The sequence below is a fragment of the Denticeps clupeoides genome, chromosome 1 (genome assembly GCF_900700375.1).
Source record: "Denticeps clupeoides chromosome 1, fDenClu1.1, whole genome shotgun sequence".
Taxonomy (NCBI): domain Eukaryota; kingdom Metazoa; phylum Chordata; class Actinopteri; order Clupeiformes; family Denticipitidae; genus Denticeps; species Denticeps clupeoides.
This window is the reverse complement of record NC_041707.1, coordinates 20,503,440-20,521,584: the sequence shown is the minus strand read 5'-3', so window position 1 is coordinate 20,521,584 and position 18,145 is coordinate 20,503,440. Positions and strand designations below refer to the sequence as shown.

General features: G+C 41.7%; 2 protein-coding genes across 10 annotated transcripts in view; both read left to right on the top strand.

Annotated features, from left to right (window-relative positions):
- The window catches only part of kdm6ba (lysine (K)-specific demethylase 6B, a), a 69,582-nt gene extending 62,761 nt beyond the window's left edge, over positions 1-6,821 (top strand). For all 9 annotated transcript variants that reach the window (XM_028954887.1, XM_028955038.1, XM_028954818.1 and 6 more), the window contains 13 exons: positions 126-3,238; positions 3,374-3,500; positions 3,667-3,772; positions 3,867-4,072; positions 4,172-4,272; positions 4,440-4,508; positions 4,603-4,751; positions 4,845-4,959; positions 5,075-5,262; positions 5,360-5,501; positions 5,583-5,709; positions 5,855-6,025; positions 6,181-6,821. In XM_028954887.1, the coding sequence (XP_028810720.1) occupies positions 126-3,238; positions 3,374-3,500; positions 3,667-3,772; positions 3,867-4,072; positions 4,172-4,272; positions 4,440-4,508; positions 4,603-4,751; positions 4,845-4,959; positions 5,075-5,262; positions 5,360-5,501; positions 5,583-5,709; positions 5,855-6,025; positions 6,181-6,204 (4,638 nt within the window). In that variant the 3' untranslated portion in view covers positions 6,205-6,821. The remainder of the gene's footprint in view (positions 1-125; positions 3,239-3,373; positions 3,501-3,666; positions 3,773-3,866; positions 4,073-4,171; positions 4,273-4,439; positions 4,509-4,602; positions 4,752-4,844; positions 4,960-5,074; positions 5,263-5,359; positions 5,502-5,582; positions 5,710-5,854; positions 6,026-6,180) is intronic.
- A 4,477-nt stretch (positions 6,822-11,298) lies between these two features.
- Positions 11,299-16,604, top strand: tmem88b (transmembrane protein 88 b). Its single transcript, XM_028989851.1, has 3 exons — positions 11,299-11,613; positions 13,422-13,817; positions 15,705-16,604. The coding sequence occupies exons 2-3, from the start codon at positions 13,431-13,433 to the stop codon at positions 15,987-15,989; spliced, it is 672 nt and encodes a 223-aa protein (XP_028845684.1). The 5' UTR covers positions 11,299-11,613; positions 13,422-13,430; the 3' UTR covers positions 15,990-16,604.
- The last annotated feature ends 1,541 nt before the right edge of the window (positions 16,605-18,145 follow it).

Sequence of the window (18,145 nt, the reverse complement as noted above, 5' to 3'; positions counted from 1 at the left end):
CATGTCTTGGTGGATCTTCTTCGCTCATTGTTTCAACAATTTTAATATTTTGTGATGTTTTTTTTTTTTTTTTTTCTCATTGTGATTTTAACAATATTTGTGTGTGTGTGTGTGTGTGCCCATAGGAGTCAGGTCCTTACATAAATTCAGTGGAGTCTCAGGGTCTGCTTCAGCAGCAGAAAACTGTTGGGGAGAGCAATCACTCCAAGGCTCAAGGGACTCCCCAGCCTGAGAGCCCCACACGGGGTGCCACTCGAGCACCAGTCATCACCTCAAGTCATTCCCAATCTGAGCCTCCGTGCCCCCCTTACAGCAGTAGCAGTGGCACCAAGACTGTGAGCTCGGCAGCTCCCAACAGCATTCTAACTCACAGAGGATGGAGACCCTCTGAAGATACAAAACCTCTTAATCCAACCCTACTCCATCCAGGGTATCAGAGAGGCGACAACCATGCAAAAGCTAACAAATCCCAGTCACACCCACAACCCCAAGGCCAGGTCCTACAGCCAAACTATGGAATGTCTGATCGCTTGTCCTCCACATCAACCTCCTTACTCAGCTCAGGGCATCTGAAGACTAAAGAAAGCATTATCACCAGTAAGGTGCCCAACATGCACTTGCAGGCTACACCCACAACCTCTTCTTCCCTCCACCAACTGCCTCTAACAGTCACTTCCACAATACAGCCTTCCTCAGTCCGTTCCTATTCCAGGACAGATGGCCCTCAGATGTGCTACCCCAGACCCCCACTTGCACTGCTATCAGTCTCTGTCCCCCAATCCATGGAAGAGGCTCTAAACAAGTTGGATGAGGAGCTGCAGGGTCACATACGTGCTGAAAAAGAACGTGAGGATGAGGAGAACAGGAAGAAGAGAGAGCGGGAGAAGAAAGAAGAAGAGGAGAGGAAAAGGAGTCTAGAGAGTAAGGAAGCAGCAGTGCGTCACCCCAAGGTGAAGGAAGAATCCGCTATTGGAAGCCTGGAACTCTTGCTGTCTGCAAGATCAGAAGTGGCTACTGCAGAAGGCCCACCCCCTCCCCCTCTTTTGCCAGCAATGGCACCCATGTCCCAGCAGTCCTCCTCTCAATACCCCTGGCTAAGCCGTGGTGGGGTGCCCTCAACATGCCCAGCACCTCAGGTCAGCAGGCCACCCCCACTCACTCCCCAGACTGACTGTGCTCGTGAGAAACAGAGACAGCGAGAAAGGTGGGCTAGTATTTCCTCACACAATGCCCCCTCTCGGCAGCCCTCAGGGACCCCAAACCCTCACCCTACTGTCAGTAACACATGTACCACCTTGAGTAAAAAGACTCCAGTAACACCCTCAGCCAAAGATTCCCACTGTAAGTCCGAAAGAGGTCCCCTGCCCAATCCACCTCCGCTCAGAGAAGCCCCACACCTCTTCCAGGCTTTCCCCAGAGACTCCATGCCCACTTGCAACCTCTCTAGCACAGGCAGTACCCTTACCAAGCAAATGCCCCCCACCGGGCTTGGTAGTCTAGGCAGTAGTGCTGGCAGTGATTCAGGCAGTGCCCAGTTTGAGGAGGAGCCATCGGAGTTGTCTAATCTCCTGCCTGATGGACTGGCAAACATAATGAAAATGCTGGATGAGTCCATCAAGAATGAGGAAGAGATGTACTCTAAGCAGGCCCAAGAGGACCATGCAAGAGGTCTTGCCTTCCCATCCTCAGGTCCACTGGCACCTGTGAAGACGTATCTTTCTGCACCAGACCTGGTTCCTGCTGCCAAGCAGGTTCAAGAGGAGGGTTATGGCACTGATACTCATAGCAGTCCTCCTGTGCTGAGTCGTCAGGGCTCATTGGCATCACCTTGCAGTAGGACTTCTTCAATTGGTGAGGAGGATGAGGACAGTTGTCTCAAAGGTCTGACTGCAAAAGAGACATCTGCAAACAGCAACATCACACGTGAGTCAGCCAACAGCAATAGTGTCTGCAACAAAGTGGCTGCTTCTGCCACCAATTATCGCCACAGTGATCTTGCCAAGCTGTATGGTCTCCCAGACCTTCCAGCAAAGACTGAAGAAGAGGAAGAGGAAGAGAACGATACACCATCCTGCTCACCTCCACATCCTCAGTGGCCTCACCTCCACCAGACTGGCGTTGGAAACATGTTCAAATCATTGGCCAATGTGCTGGGCAGCCAAAAATATGCATATCGTGGAGGCCCATTTGGCAGACCTCCACCCTCTGCACTTGTTGGACTCAAGTACTCGTCCTCACTCTCTCTGGGACCTGACATCTGTACCCAGCAGCAACAACAAAGCAACGAATCCTCCCCCACCTCAGGTTCAGCCTATCACCCTGGCTTTAAAAGTTCCAGTACTAGCAATAGCCCTACCCAAGCTCCACCATCCTCCTCCAAACCACAGCTATCAGAGCAGAGGAAGGAGAAAGCAGAAGAGGTGAAAAAGACTGAGGAAGCTCGCTGGCGAATGTGTGATGGTGAGAAGGAGTGCAGTGCCACAAAAGAGTTGACTGTTGAATGGAAGAGAGAGACTGAAAAGCAGAGGCATAAACTAACCACAATATCAGAGTCTACATTAGCTGAGCTGGGCCGAAGCTGTGAGGTCATGCTAAATCGCCATACGCATCTATGCATCACAGATCCGGCTCGAACAAAGCGACCAGGCCAGGAAGAACATGAGAAGGTCCATATAAATGTACACAAATGGGAGCAGGAGAAGAAACATAGACGAGAAAAACATAGTGGCAGTAGTACAAAGCACCAAGAGAGAAAAGAGAAGAAAAAGAAGCACAGAGAAAAACGAGAAGAAATGACATCTTTTTCCTCTTCCTCATGTTCATCACCATCCTCTAGCTCTGGGAGCAGCTCTAGTCACCAGTACCACAAAGAGAGCAAGCCATACAAAGAAAAGAAAAACCGGCAGGTATTGGGAAACCTGGACCTCCAAAGCAAAGAGGTACGAGAGAAGGAGCAAAAATTGCTGGACGGAGGAGAAAAGAAGAAGAGAAAGGAGGGAGGTGTTCAATCCACCGACGCCTTGCCATCCTCGTCATCTTCTTCCTCATTGGGTACAGCTGACTTCCTTAAGCTAAAGGCACTGTCTGATGGGCCACCCAAGGAGTTGAAGATACGGTTGATCAAAGTGGAGAGTGGGGACCGTGAAACCTTCATTGCTTCAGAGGTAGAAGAGAAAAGGATACCGTTGCAGGAAATCAGCATCAAGAATACAGCCAGTGAGATTATCAGGGCCTGCAAGTAAGTGTGATTTCTTTAAGGGTTAAGACCGCTTTCTTTCTTAAGTAATCCACTCCACACTATTCCACACTGAAGTTGGTTGAAAATCTGGAATTTATGGTTTGTTTTGGTAACTGACTGTCCTGGGATTTACAGGAATGCCAGGGTGACAGGCAAATTTAAGGAGTCCTACCTCCTGCCCGCTTTCTCAGTCAAGCCCGTCTTATCTACAGAGCAGCCCATTCCACGAGAAAAACTCAATCCACCGACACCAAGCATCTATGTGAGTAGATGAGGAGTACAGAGATGTGAAATATGCTGAATATGTTTTCAGTTGTTGGTCATTGTCTTGAGTGAAAGGATGCCCCCCTAGTGGTAGTATACCCCATAGTTTAGTGATTACATGAACGCCTTAATTCTTATTCTTTGCTGTGTTCATTTCACTTCAGTTGGAGAGCAAGAGGGATGCATTTTCTCCTGTGCTGTTACAATTCTGCACTGACTCTAAGAACCCAATCACTGTCATTAGAGGCCTTGCCGGCTCACTCAGACTCAGTGAGTACAGCACACAGCATGTGACCACATCTTTCAAAAATTTTATTCTGAACTTCTTTCCACATCTCATTGGTTTTATCTCTTCTCTTTTCAGACTTGGGCCTCTTCTCAACTAAATCTCTGGTGGAGGCCAATGCAGATCAGATGGTGGAGGTGCGAACACAGGTGCAGCAGCCAGCAGATGAGAACTGGGACCCCAGTGGCACAGGGCAAACCTGGCCTTGTGAGAGCAGTCGATCCCACACCACCATTGCAAAATATGCCCAGTACCAGGCCTCCAGCTTCCAGGAAAGCCTACAGGTAAAACGCGTGTGACTAAGACATAAATCTGCTTACTTGGAATCCAGAATCAGGTCTGCAGAACATGACAATTTTGTTACTGCTATCATTGGGCTACAGGAGGAAAAAGGAAGTGATGATGAAGAAGATGATGAAGAGGAAAAGAAGCCAACCACTGCTCTTCAGATCTCCTCTAGTAACTCTTCAACAACCACCTCTGGGTATGTTTGACTGTTAGAGTTACAAGCATAGTATTAATTTATAGCTAAATATATTTAACATTTACATTAGCAAATTAGTAGGCCATTGCAAAGTGTTTCCTTAGACTACTGTGCTTTCCATATTTATAGACATTGTAAACATAAGTACTGTATTTCTTTTTCCACAGTTCAGAGCTAAAGCCTGTTGGAAAAATAATAAAATTTGGCACTAACATTGACCTCTCTGACCCTAAGAGGTAAGGACCTTGTGCTTTGTGGCTTTTCTGAGTGCCCCTTCTTTGTTTTTAGTTTAATTTCTACAATACAATGATTGGCAATGGTTTATGATAGATGGAAGCCCCAGCTACAGGAGCTGCAGAAGTTGCCTGCGTTCATGCGTGTGTCATCCAGTGGAAACATGCTGAGTCACGTTGGCCACACCATCCTGGGCATGAACACAGTCCAGCTCTACATGAAGGTCCCAGGCAGCCGCACACCAGGTATGTTTGTCAAAAGCTGCTTTATGGCCTCATACTGTCCCATAAGTGACCCTTAGAAGGCTAAATGTATTAATGTATTCCTAAATCCCACAGGTCACCAAGAGAACAACAACTTTTGCTCTGTGAACATCAACATTGGGCCGGGAGACTGTGAGTGGTTTGCTGTGCATGACAACTACTGGGGAGCCATTAGTGATTTCTGTGAGAAGTAAGTTGTTGTTTGTTTTACAGCTGCACAGTAGTACTCAGAAGTTGTAGAAATACTAATTACTCTAAATACTAATACTAAAATCTCTCTTCCTCTGTATATCCTTCTTTTTAAGACATGGCGTAGACTACTTGACTGGCTCCTGGTGGCCAGTGTTGGACGACCTGTACCGAGCCAACATCCCTGTGTACCGCTTTGTGCAGAGGCCTGGGGACTTGGTGTGGATCAATGCTGGCACAGTACACTGGGTGCAGGCAGTGGGCTGGTGCAACAACATTGCCTGGAATGTGGGGCCGCTCAATGGTGAGTTTGAAGTGCCCCCTTGTGGCCTTATTGAGTTAAATGATGCTGTTGTGGTTGCAGGTCTGTACCACTTAGATAAATTTGTGTCTACCTACAGCCTACCAGTACCAGCTGGCCCTGGAACGTTTAGAATGGAATGAAGTGAAAAAAGTTAAGTCTATCGTTCCCATGATTCACGTTTCATGGAACGTGGCCCAAACTGTGAAAATCAGTGACCCTGACACCTATAAAATGATCAAGTGAGTATTGATAAAACCATTTCAAACAAACCACAAACCTTTGGAGCCTTTCTCAACAAACAAATTCTCTGTTGCCTACAGACACTGTCTTCTGCAGTCCATCAAGCACATTCAAATACTGAGGGACCAGCTTGTAGCAGGAGGAAAGAAAATCTCTTACCAGAGCCGTGTAAAGGATGAGCCAGCCTACTACTGCAATGAGTGTGACGTGAGTCTTTTTCGCAGTAGTTTTGGTGTGGATGTGTAATGCTTATGACATAGCCTCATAGGATCAACATGAGATCAACAGTATCATGTCTAGAATGCAGAAAGTAGCTATTCTGCGGTGTCATATGTTGCATGTTTGCTTACAGGTTGAAGTATTTGACCTGCTTTTTGTGACGAGTGAGAATGGCAGCAGGAAGATGTACACAGTGCACTGTGAGGACTGTGCGCGAGAGCGTAACCCTGCCCTCACCAATGTGGTGGTCCTGGAGCAGTACCGCATGGAGGAGCTCATGAGCACCTATGACAGCTTTAGCTTGGTAATGCATCTACATGTTAAACACACACATATACATATCTTGAACCGAGTGCAAGGTATAAAATCTACAGTAATATTTCTAAAATAAAAGGAAATAATGTTCAAATCAAATCTTCACTGCTCTAAATGTGACATCCCACCTTTGTTTGTCATTAGGCTTCAGCCACCAGCTCTCGATGAAGCTCCATGGTGCTCATACGAAGACTCCTGCTTCTCACAGCCATAACCAAAACTCCTGCCTGCCAGGACTTCACAAAAATTTTTATATTAATAAAATTTTTTAATTTTTTTTTGCCCATGTAGAACCTTGAAGTACTACTACAACTACTGTTAATACTTGTTTAACAAGCCAACTGAAAACCAGTTTACTCAGCATTGTTTACAGTACCAATCAGCCAATAAAACTCCAGTTTACATATTTGTGTGTGTGTCCTGTTCAGCAGTCTTTGAGACTGTGCTGGCAGAGACTTTCAATGGCAGAGACTTTCCATGTTAATGGCATGTTTCTTTAATTATTTTTACTTGTTTTACTCACTTTGAAATGTTTTTCTTGAATATTGAAAAGCGTCAAATGCTGTTGTATTTTTTCATGTGGTGCTGTTTCAAGTGTTTTGTTTTTGAAAATAATTTATTCACTTTTTTTCTAATAACTACAACAGCCTAGATATATACCACATTGGCCTTGTGACTTGTATTTAGTGAAGAGATCAAATGAAAAATACTAATAATAGAGTTATGAAGTTTTTAAAGCATTAAGAAATTTTAAAATACAACTGTTTGGAATGCTACAAAACATACGGGTTTTTTTTTAATTGTTTAACTCTTACATGTTGGAGAAACTTCTTTTTTTTTTTTTTTTTTTTTTTTTTTTGTTCTATGGAAAAAAGTCAAGTCATTACAATGTTTTAAGTGAACATTGGGTCTGCTTTTTCCTTCATTTTGTGAGATTTATAATAATTTTTCTTTCTTCTTTTCCCTCATTGAAGTTGTACTTCTCATTTTCACATACAGATGTATTCTTTTCACTTTTAATTGTATATTTTTTTAATTAAATTTTTCTTCTATTTATTGGATATAAATGTTTTCCCCTTTTTAGGGTTCTCAGATGTGTTTTTATTATAATTTTTTTTTATATTTGAAAGGGTGTTTAGTGGTGATTTCAAATGGTGCTTGACCCTCTCTTTTCTCACCTGTTATATATAAATGTCTTTAATTCATTTATTTTCACCTTACTTTGTAGGTGATAGTGCACAGAGTGGATGTAGAATATGACTAATCATAAAATATAGCAAAAGAGATCTCCCATTGTAATGCATTATGACCGCCTTTTCACTCTGTCAGTCCAGACACTGTAAATGTATTTTAAATTTTTTTTTTTTTTGGTCTGGTGCTTATTCTTGCCTACAAGAACTTCACATTAATCAACCATTATAACATTGCATGACTTTTTCCATCAACAGTATTGTGTTTTTTTTTGTTTTTGTTTTTTTTGTGTCGCCAATGCGTATACAGCTATTCCTTTCTGTGTTCAACTGTACATATTTGTGGCATTCAGTGTGAAAGGGTTTTAAATGCATAATGTTTTACATTGATGATTTGTCCATTTTGTTTTTAATCTTTTAATATTTGTTTTTTCATGAGCTGTTGGTTACGATGATTTTTGAAGGTGCTGAGTTCTCTGAACTATTTTTTTTTTTTTTTTCTTTTGGGCTTTTTAAAGAAAAGAAATCTATTTTTCCTGTTGCAATATATCCTGTTTTTTTTTTTTTTTTTTTTTTGGTCATTTATTTAAAACTGCACTGTTTTGGAGAATTCACTTGGAAAACGAACTGAGCCAGACATGTCTTAAACACTTTGTGAATTCCTGTGATATTACTATGATTATTATTAATATTAAATGCTTTTGATAAGTTGCGGCTGTGTGTATTGACATATTGATTGGTGTGGTCATAGGGGGGAGGCTCATTTAGTTTCGTGATATTTAGCAGTAAGTCACTTGAAATTCAGGGGAAATTCATTCATGTAGTCACTAGCTTATCTGTGAGGTAAGCACACTTGGCACCAAAACAAGGTCACCAGGCACAAGGAAAAACTAACTTTGGTGTGGGTTCAACATACACAAGCTTCAAGACACAAAAACATTGAACACACCAAATGGAACACTGGCGCTGGCCTATACAGTGTCTACAGAAAGTATTTAGACACCCTTAAATTTTTACTCTGTGTTACACAGAATTGACATTTTTGCAGATTAAAATTAAAACAGAAAATAACATGGTCCTGAGTATTCAGACCCTTTGCTCAGTATTTAGTAGAAGCACCGTTTTCATCTAATACAGCCATGAGTCTTTTTGGAAAGATGCAAAAAGTTTTTCACAACGGGATTTGGGGTCCTCTCCAGTTCTGGCAGGTTGAATGGTAAACGTTGATGGACAGCCATTTTTAGTTCTCTCCAGAGATGCTCAATTGGATTTAATCTAGTCCTTGATTGAAACCAGTCGTCCTGTCCCTGCAGATGCAAGGACACCCCCACACTCTCCAGCTGCCACCACCATGCTTCAGTGGGACTGTATTGGAAAGGTGATGAGTAGTGCCTGGTTTTCTCCACACATACCGCTTAGAATTAAGGCCCAAAAGTTACATCTTGGTCTCATCAGACCACAGAATCTTATTTCTCGCCATCTTGAAGTCCTTCGGGTGTTTTTTTTTTTTTTTTTTTTAGCAAAGTCCATGTGGGCTTTCATGTGTCTTGCACTAAGGAGAGGTTTCCTGGTGGGCCACTCTGCCATAAAGCAGCAACTTTTGGAGGGCTTCAGTGATGGTTGACTATATATCAAAGAGTGAAAATTTGAAGGTGGTCTGAATACTTTCCAGCTAAGTAATCAAAATCCCTTTCAGAACCATATGAACTAGACATCCAAAACAATTATTTTGCCTGTATTTTGTCTGTTTATGAATGACAACTTTTCCATGCCTAGAAAGGTTAAGAGGGGAAAAAAAGGTGTTTGCTGTGAGAAGGGTGGCAGGGACGTTGATATCTAGAACTACGGATATCCTGCTTCCAACTGACTCAGGAAGACCACTCCACCCCCTGATCACCACAATCAGTTCTGGGGGTCCCAGTGTTTCGGGGAGAACGTCTGGAATTCACATAAGCAAGCCAAATTATACAAAAACAGAATTACAATGTAGACCAAAAATAATGTGTGAGTGTTGTGTTTGGCTCACAAATTGGCATACTGAGTGTGAACAGAGTTTGGCACTTTCCCTCAGTACAATGAAGACCACAGTTTTTATAACAAACTAATATTCAAAACTTCTTCATTCCAGTCAATATCCTTGCCATCTTACAACAATCAAGAAGCAAGTTATTTACTACTGCATACAAAGTACAAAATGATTACAAGAAGTCTGCAAAAATATGCTTTTTCTCTTATGAGAAAAGCATCAGAATCTGCTCATAACATTCCCTATCAGACATAATATGCAATAATAATACAAGGTTTGTTTCAAACATTAAAGGACATTATCACATTTTTGTCATCACAAAATCTGAAATCACTATAGGGTAATAATAGAAACCGTTGTGTTAACATTTTGTGTGTTAGTATTCAGTAGTTAGAATTCTGAGTTTATATGTGAAATATTTGAAATGTAGAATTCTTTCTACAAGTTTTATCTTGCATTTTGCATTATTGTTATATAATAGACACTGTTCTACAAAAGCTCCATTATCTTTTTGTCCTTATTTCACTTAAATAATGTTGTGCTTGACACCAAAGCTAAACCTGGTGTTGAAATTTCCAGTTTGTTTTCTTTCCATCCTCCACTCTTCATTTGTTAACATGTGGTCACTCAATTTATTAGTCTTGCTCCCAGTCCTTCCTGCCCAATCTACCACAGCCCTCCCACATTTCACCCAAACATTTGTTTGGAAGCAATTTGGAAGCAGGACATCAACAAATTCCTTTTTCTGAAATTGGAGACAAGTATTCCTTCATTCTTCAGTATTTTTCCCTGGTCAAAATGCACATGAACTGGTCAATGAGCCTCCTCGTAATTGTCCATGTATACCTTAAAAAAGCATAGACGGTTAGTTATATGGTACTGCTTTAAAGTCCTGTTTAAGACACAACAGAAATAAGCCCCTCACTTATACATACACAAAATATTAAAAACGAGACAAATAAAAGTGGCAGTACTGTTTCCACAGGTAGGTGGTACACACCAAATTAACATTGAAAAAGTCTGAATACAGCAGTTTAGTCAAGTCAGCATGGGCCAGCCTAAGATTTTCATGTGCATCAGTGAACATTGGCCACTCATGACCATGTCACTAGTTCATTGGTAAATACTGAACATTGAGGACTGGGAATATCCTGCGAGATTCCCAAGATTTTGAATAAAATTTTACAATGATAAACAATTAAAATGGATGCAGAGTACCGCTACCAAACAGAAACCACAGTAAATCTTGTGAGTTTCTGGTTGGAGAATTACCTGAACTGTAAAAAGGTGAAAGGCAGACTAATGCATCTTCGAACTAAATGACAGGCAGCTATCAAGGCCACGTCATCACATCTTAACATCCTGACATTAGCTACTGCTACTGACTGTACGGACACGAAAGACGAAAAGCAGCCAAGGGCATCCTTACTAAATGTTGTAAAATGTGATCCATCTCTTCCTATCTTTCCCCAGCCAGCAGTTATCTGATCATTAAAGTGTAACCCCAAACAGAAAAAAAAACTCAAAAAGCAAAACGAAGGAATGTGAAGATCAATCAGAGTTAATAGCTGGCCTGTGATCATGGCCACTCCTTCAATGCAATTCACATCCCCACCTCAATAACTCCTTCCAAAATTTCTTCTTCTTTCTTCTTCTATTTCTCGTTCTTTTTCCTCTGTTTTTAACATGAAAGAAATGTCTTCCTCTTGCGTGTGTACTTGATATCTTTTCCCATCTTTTCCTCCCTTTCAGATTACTCGCTTATGATCCTTTGGTAAACTCAGACAGACAAAAAAACCTGTACACTACACATAATTCAACAAAAAAAATCTTTTCACCCTATAAATCAGTCACACCAACATAGTATGTATTATTTTCTCATCAGCGCCCCATCTCATGGTCTGCATCATCAAATGGCAATTAAACCTTCACCCCAAGATGGAAAAGCCCTCAAGGTTTACCAGCTTATCATGGGAGGAGGAGGCACCGTGTGAGATAGGGGAGGGAAGGCATGTACATGGGGGCATACACAGGACAGGAGTTTAAGAGGAGCAGGGAGGGAGGCATTACTAGGACGTCCCACTTGGGCTAGAGACTACTAACTTCATCAGCCGAGGGAGGATATTGCTGTGCACACCTCACATCACAGCATCCAGAAGTGCAGTAACCAGAAAAGAGCCTAAACTGACGCAGATACACCTGATCCTAAACTTGATCATTCTGAAGACCCAGTGGACGAGGTGGCAAGCGGAGGACAGATTGAAGACCACAAGATCAGCTAAGAAGCAATTACAAAAGGAGTAAAAACATAAAGAGGCTATAAGAAAAGAAGGAATATCTACAGAGCTCCAGAAAAAAACGGTGAGTAGAGACTTACACGCCGGAAAAGTCAATGGATGTTAGGCCACATATCATCAATTACATTTAGTACGTGTACATTTATGAAGTCTCTAGAGTCATAATATCCACATAACCCTAACAACCGAATAATTTGTTTAAGGTTAGACAAAATGTGTTTAGTTGTTGTGTCCCTTAGGTGGGAAATATGGGAAAATAGCGTCCCGTCATTTGGAGGTTACATTTGTAAGAATTCCTATTTGTACTTGATTTTATTGCAGCGCTGGAAAGTCTCCCTCTGACCACTTGCTCCTTCCCTCCCCCTTCCTGCCATTTGAGTACCGACCTCGTGACTTAGCCATGTTTATGACATCAAAGATACCCAGACAGAATTCCTTAAAAAAGCATACCTACTGACAAAAGGAGGAAAATAACACAATCCTCTTGCATATACATACCCTACAGCATGTCTCTCCGAGAATCTGTGATTACTGCTTTTGTCTTCTGCCAGTCTTTATTTGGGGATGTGAGGGACAAAATGAGCTGTCGCATCTGCAGTGGCATGAGTTATCACTGCGGAGAAACAGAGGGGGCTGCTCAGGTCCGGCTTTGGATATTTCTGGAGCCTCCATTGTTTGTACAGCTCCTGCCACAGGTCAGGGCACTGTTTAGTGGTTCTGAGCTGTCAGGGGAAGGAGGCTGATTTCCCGTCACTACATTTAGACGTTAATCAGAAAAGGACTAATTTTAAAGTATGCGAGCATAGGCTTGTGAACTATAAAACAATTACATTTCCACTTCCTCCAGTTTACAATATATTTTTCTTTAAATTTATTTAAAGACTGTCCCTGTAATTACTGATTGTAAGTAGCTCTGGATAAGGGCGTCTGATAAATGCTGAACCAATGCTTAGACAATGTAGGTTTTTCATTTTATGGACATTTCATACACAATATTAATTCATTTTGAACCTTGCTATATTATGCTGTGATATGCAAGATGATAATAAGTTAAATATAATGCTGTCAAAAATATATTAGTCTTTCAAAAAAAGGTGTAGGTTAAAAAACACACACACAGACTGTGACAAGCATCAAGCAAGCCCTTGCTACCATATTCTGTGAACTGATGTTCTGTATGCAATTATGGTGAAATGGGACTGGATTTTCATCTGGATTATGATATGGTCATATTGTGATAATAATATATGACACAATTATTTGCCAACCAAAGTCAACATTCCATGTAATGTATGTGCATCACAAGCTTCAAATATTTCATACTATATTTTCAATCACCAAAAATCACTCAGGTCCACATAAAACATTCTGAAATCTTCCCTTTCGTTTTGTTTTTATTCTCTGGAACTGTCTAATTACTGTCCTTCCAATCAGACTGGCGATAAACTCACGATTCTAATCATCTAACACTCCAAATTTTACACTTCCTTGTGATAAGATCTAATGTGGCCTGGTGCTGAACTCTGATTCATTCGTGTTGAGATGAAAAGATGTTTGCCTGATCTTTGGTCTCCGCCAAGCACCAATTTACATCTGATTGTGGCTTCAGAACACAAAATAACACTAAAGAAAATACTGTAAATACTTCAAAGAATAAATAAAAAACGTTTAAGTCAACATTTTAGAGTATTTAACAGTAAAGTGTGAAGTTCCTTGAGTGAACTTTAGATTTTCTCATCTGCTGTAGGAGCAGAAAAAAAACATGAAATCACACATCAAGCTGTTAGTTTCATGTATAATTAAACATTAGAAAGAATAACTTGTGTGTGTGTATTTGTAACAGATGTATTTCGTTCTTCCCATCCATCTTAGGTTTCAGTGATGAGCATAACCAGCACTCTGGAGAAAGGAGCCCATCACCAGGTTCTGGACCTGTCTGAGGAGCTGTCCCAGCACAACCACAATCATCACCACCATCACTTCCAACAGTCCAACTCCCTGGCCTCCACGGCCCCAACAGGGACCCCCCTAAACGGTTCTGGTGTTGTGGTGCCACCTCCTTACTCTGCTGCAGAGGCTGGTGGAGGTAGAGCAGATGCACCCCTGGAACTGCGCGGGTCACTAGATTGCTGGGCCTGTTCGGTGCTTGTGACTGCCCAGAATTTGGTCATTGCTGCCATCAACGGCTGCCTGGCTGGTCTAGTGTTCGGCCTCATCCTCACACCAGCCATTGTCATGGTGGTGTTTGGTTTCCTGTGCCATTCCACAGTAAGGGGAGACTCACAGTTTTACTCTTTTGTTTTTGTATTGCAGGTTTTCCAAAGTCAACCTCCTACAGTTTAAAGGTCCTAAAGCAAGTCCTTTGTTTCACCTTTCTCGTTTAAATGCTGCCCTGTGACTCCTAAAGGTCATAGTGGGTCAGAGGGTGTGAATGGTTTTGGCATCAACACTCAGCTTCCCCTCCTGACTACCAGCCACTCTGGCTCGAGCTTCCTTCTACATTCAGTCCAATTAGTCACCTTGTGACAGCAGATTAGACAGGGATTAACTAAAGAAAAAAGCATTCCATCTTGGAGAATGAACAAGATATCGGGAAAATGAAAAATGGAGAGAGATGGCCTGAAAAGGCCTTCAAAACATCCACTGACCAGAGTGAGACAACTCTTCAAAAACCTGATTTCTGTTACTGGAGCTCTCATCACTACATCTGAACTTCCTGTCAGAATCTATGAGCAACGAGGCATTTTGGGGTTGAGTAAATTAAATGCAGTTGCACAAGGCTTATCTCCATCCTCTCATTCAGGTCCCCCTGTTTACAAGCTCCTAATATTGTTTCACCCTCCATTAGAAAATATTAAATCACGATAACAGATACCTTTTCAAGCTAATGTTTAAAGAATTCAGGGAAGCTGTCATTTTTTGCCATAAGGCGCTCTACAGAATGAGGAAAAACTATCTGAACAACATCCCCCCCGCTTCACCCCAAGATTAGACTTCAGACACATTGAAGAAAGAGGAATGTTAGGGGCAGCACATCCATCTCTTCCAGCAGAAAGGGAGTGAAAGAACAAATGTTGAAAGGACACAGGGGATACCATGGAAAGGGGTGTATGTAGAATTAAATTCTTAAATTTGACAAAATTATTGCAACTAAAGAAAATACACATTGCACGTGAACAAGGTCAAATATGTGACTTGTGGCTCATTTTAGCATTCCTGTGACTGACTGTGTCTGTTCTGTGTCTGCTTGTGTCAGAGACACATTCCTTCATCTCTCCTCCACCATCCCCCTGCATCCATCCATCCATCCCTCCACCACCCTTACATTCCTTCCTTAACCCACAGTATGACCACACAACGGCAACTCAAATCAAATGAACATTTCATCTAAAAAAAATGGAGCTGGAGTTCTACATCAAAGTGATAACACATCACACACACAACACATTAACCTCCTGGCATACCTGCTTTGTCGAAACCAGTGTAGAAATTACAAGAAAATGTATACGTGACAATGTAGAATGAAAATCCTAAAAGATGAAATCCTACAAAGGTCCTCTCATTAGATGTCTTTTGTAGAAAATGTATGGGATACCTGCTTTCTTTAATTCACATCAATGTCTCTCATGGAATTCTGACAGTCTGTTAAGTGAAATCAAACATCAAGTTAGAGAAAATACTGTGACGACCCTCACTCTACCTGGTGGAGAAATAGCCAAGAGAGTGGACAAGAAAGCGAGAAATGAAAAGTGGAGGAGACCATAGTGAGGAAACTCTTCAACAGGGGTAACGGGAGGTGTCCTAACTACCCACGAAAAATAACAAACCATTGCTGTAGCTCCTCTCACAGCTACAATCTTCAGGGTTGCTTCGGTCATTATGGGCCATCAGCTTATTTATTCCCGCCGTGACACCTCCACCCAATCAAAACCACACCAGACGGGGAAGGAGAGAGGTAGAGAGAGAAGATGCAGTGCTACAGGACATAAGCATGTGGCATCACAAGTCAAGGCTGGGCGGCAGCTTATTTGAGAGCAGTTTGTTAGAATTCTTGTAGGAAACTGATTTTGTATTGTGTTGTGTATTGTGAATTGTCGTTTTTATAGTCTATTATCCTTTCACTGGCATTTCTTTGGTTATTTCTCTTCTCCTCAGGTGCGTCCACATGGCTCGTCCACCTACTGCTCAGACCTGCTGAGTGATGGAGGCTGCGTGGCTCTGTTGGTGGTGGGGTTCCTCCTGGTGACCCCCCTCCTTGTCCTGGCCCTGGCTGCCTACTGTCGCCTTGCTCGCCACCTGCAGCTGGCCCTCTGCTTCATCCCCTACAGCCGTGCGGTCTACAAGAACCTACCAGCAAGCCATCACCAAGGAATAGGGGGCGTGTGCTGTGGCCAGCAGTCTGGCAAGGAGGGGAAGAAGGCGGGTAAAGTGTGGGTGTGAGTGGAAAGGATCTGGCTGCAAGGGGTATAGCTATAAACCTCCAGTGACTAAGCCACATTTGCCTTTCATCTGCTCATCAACTCATAATCCTGTGCTCATAACCCAGGCTTGCACTCATTTACATTACATCAAATGAACATTACATACTCTGAACATTTTTTACTCTGATTTAAAAGGAACTTAACGGATCCTGCTGCTGTGTAAGCAAGGTGCCACTTGAGGATTATAGCCAAACGAGAGCGTTAGAACTCCTTGTAAAGGATGGATACAGCATAATAAGAAGTTAACATTTAATCTGATAAAATTCAGTTCATATTTTCTGTTTTTATAATTTATCTAATACTAAGTGTATATACAAGTATAAAAAAGTAATTTTCAGTTCTATATGTAGTTAGTTGAACATGCCCTGCAATATAAAAAAAAAAACAACTGGTGGAGCAGGTAGCAAATAGCTCTTAATAGCAAAACAGATGAAGAAAAAGTCATGTAAACAGTGATCACCACAACAATAAACTAAAAAGGGCACAAAAACTTATCTTAGAGTGTAGCTGTTACACATATGTTGACAGCTTTTAATCCTGAACTGTATAAGCATTTTTCATTAAAATTTGACCTTTTGACCATGTGACTTTTTTCATTGAAATGCAAAAATACCACTGTCTATCAATAAAATTTCGAATGAATGGGAAGACACGGAAAACAAATCTGCATTACAGTAACATCTTCTCCCTTCTCTCAGTGATGATTTATGTGAACCTCATGCTTCTGGCATTGGTGGGGTTAACCAGATGAAAGAATTCAGTTAAGACTCTGAGAATTTGGGGAATTTCTAAGGATTAGCTATTGTCATGTTTTATTGTGTCCTTCTTGTTTCGGTTGTAAGCAAATGCATGTTGGAGCTACATACTTTCTGAGCATTTTGTGTTCATTTCATTATAGAAAGCTCCCGAGTTTGAGCTAGTTGACAGGCTTTTAACCAAGAGTGAAAGTAAGTTGAAATGGTCAGCAGTTTGACATTCAGCAAAAGCTCAGAAAGTTCTGGCAAAAATTTGGAACCACTTTCACCTCTGCTCTGAACATACCCCACTTTTCTCTTTCATTGTGTAATAAAGATATACAGTACAGGCCAAATGGTTGGACACACCTTCTCATTCAATGTGTTCTCTATGTTTTTATGACCATTTACATTGGTAGATTCTCACTAAAGCCATCAGAAATATGAATGAACACATGTGGAGTTATGTACTTAACAAAAAGTGGAGACCTGGCCTCCACAGTCACAGGTCCTGAAGCCAATCGAGATGATTTGGGTTGAGCTGGACCGCAGAGTGACGGCAAAGTGGCCAACAAGTGCTAAACACCTCTGGGAACTCCTTCAAGACTGTAGGAAAAGCATTTCAGGTGACGACCTCTTGAAGCTCATCGAGAGAATGCCAAGAGTGCAAAGCAGTAATCAGAGCAAAGGGTGACTATTTTGAAGAAACTAGAATATAAAGCATGTTTTCAGTTATTTCACCTTTTTTGTTAAGTACATGTATTCATTCACACATGTGTTAAACCCCACATGTTCATTCATAGTTTTTATGCCTTCAGTGAGAATCTACCAATGTAAATGGTCATGAAAATAAAGAAAACACATTGAATGAGAAGGTGTGTCCAAACTTTTGACTGTACTGTATGTACAAGCATATTTAAGGTAAGTGCCTCTTGAATCTGTGTATCTGCCCCACAGCACTGACTTGTGTGAAAGACCATTATCATCTTCATACAATAAACACTCCTCTTTTGCTAGTACCTACACAGGGCCATGACCATGGTGGAAATATTCAGGAAATATTTGGAATAAGGGGTGACCGGGAGGAGGGAGTGTGGGTTCGATAAAAGTCACAGGCCCTCACTTGTTAGGTGCTAGCCGGTGTATGGAGCCACTACTCTCTACTACCTCTCCCACCTGCACAAGAACTGTACAGAGGCCATCCCAGTGACAGTCTGACCTAGGACTGTTATATCCGTAATGTGTACATGATGGAAGCAGAAACATAGATCTGTTTACTGATGAAGGTTGAACTGATTTAAACATGCACAGTACACTCATCCTCCATTAGAGGTCGATAGAATACCATTAAACTAATGCACATGCATAACACTCCTCCCAT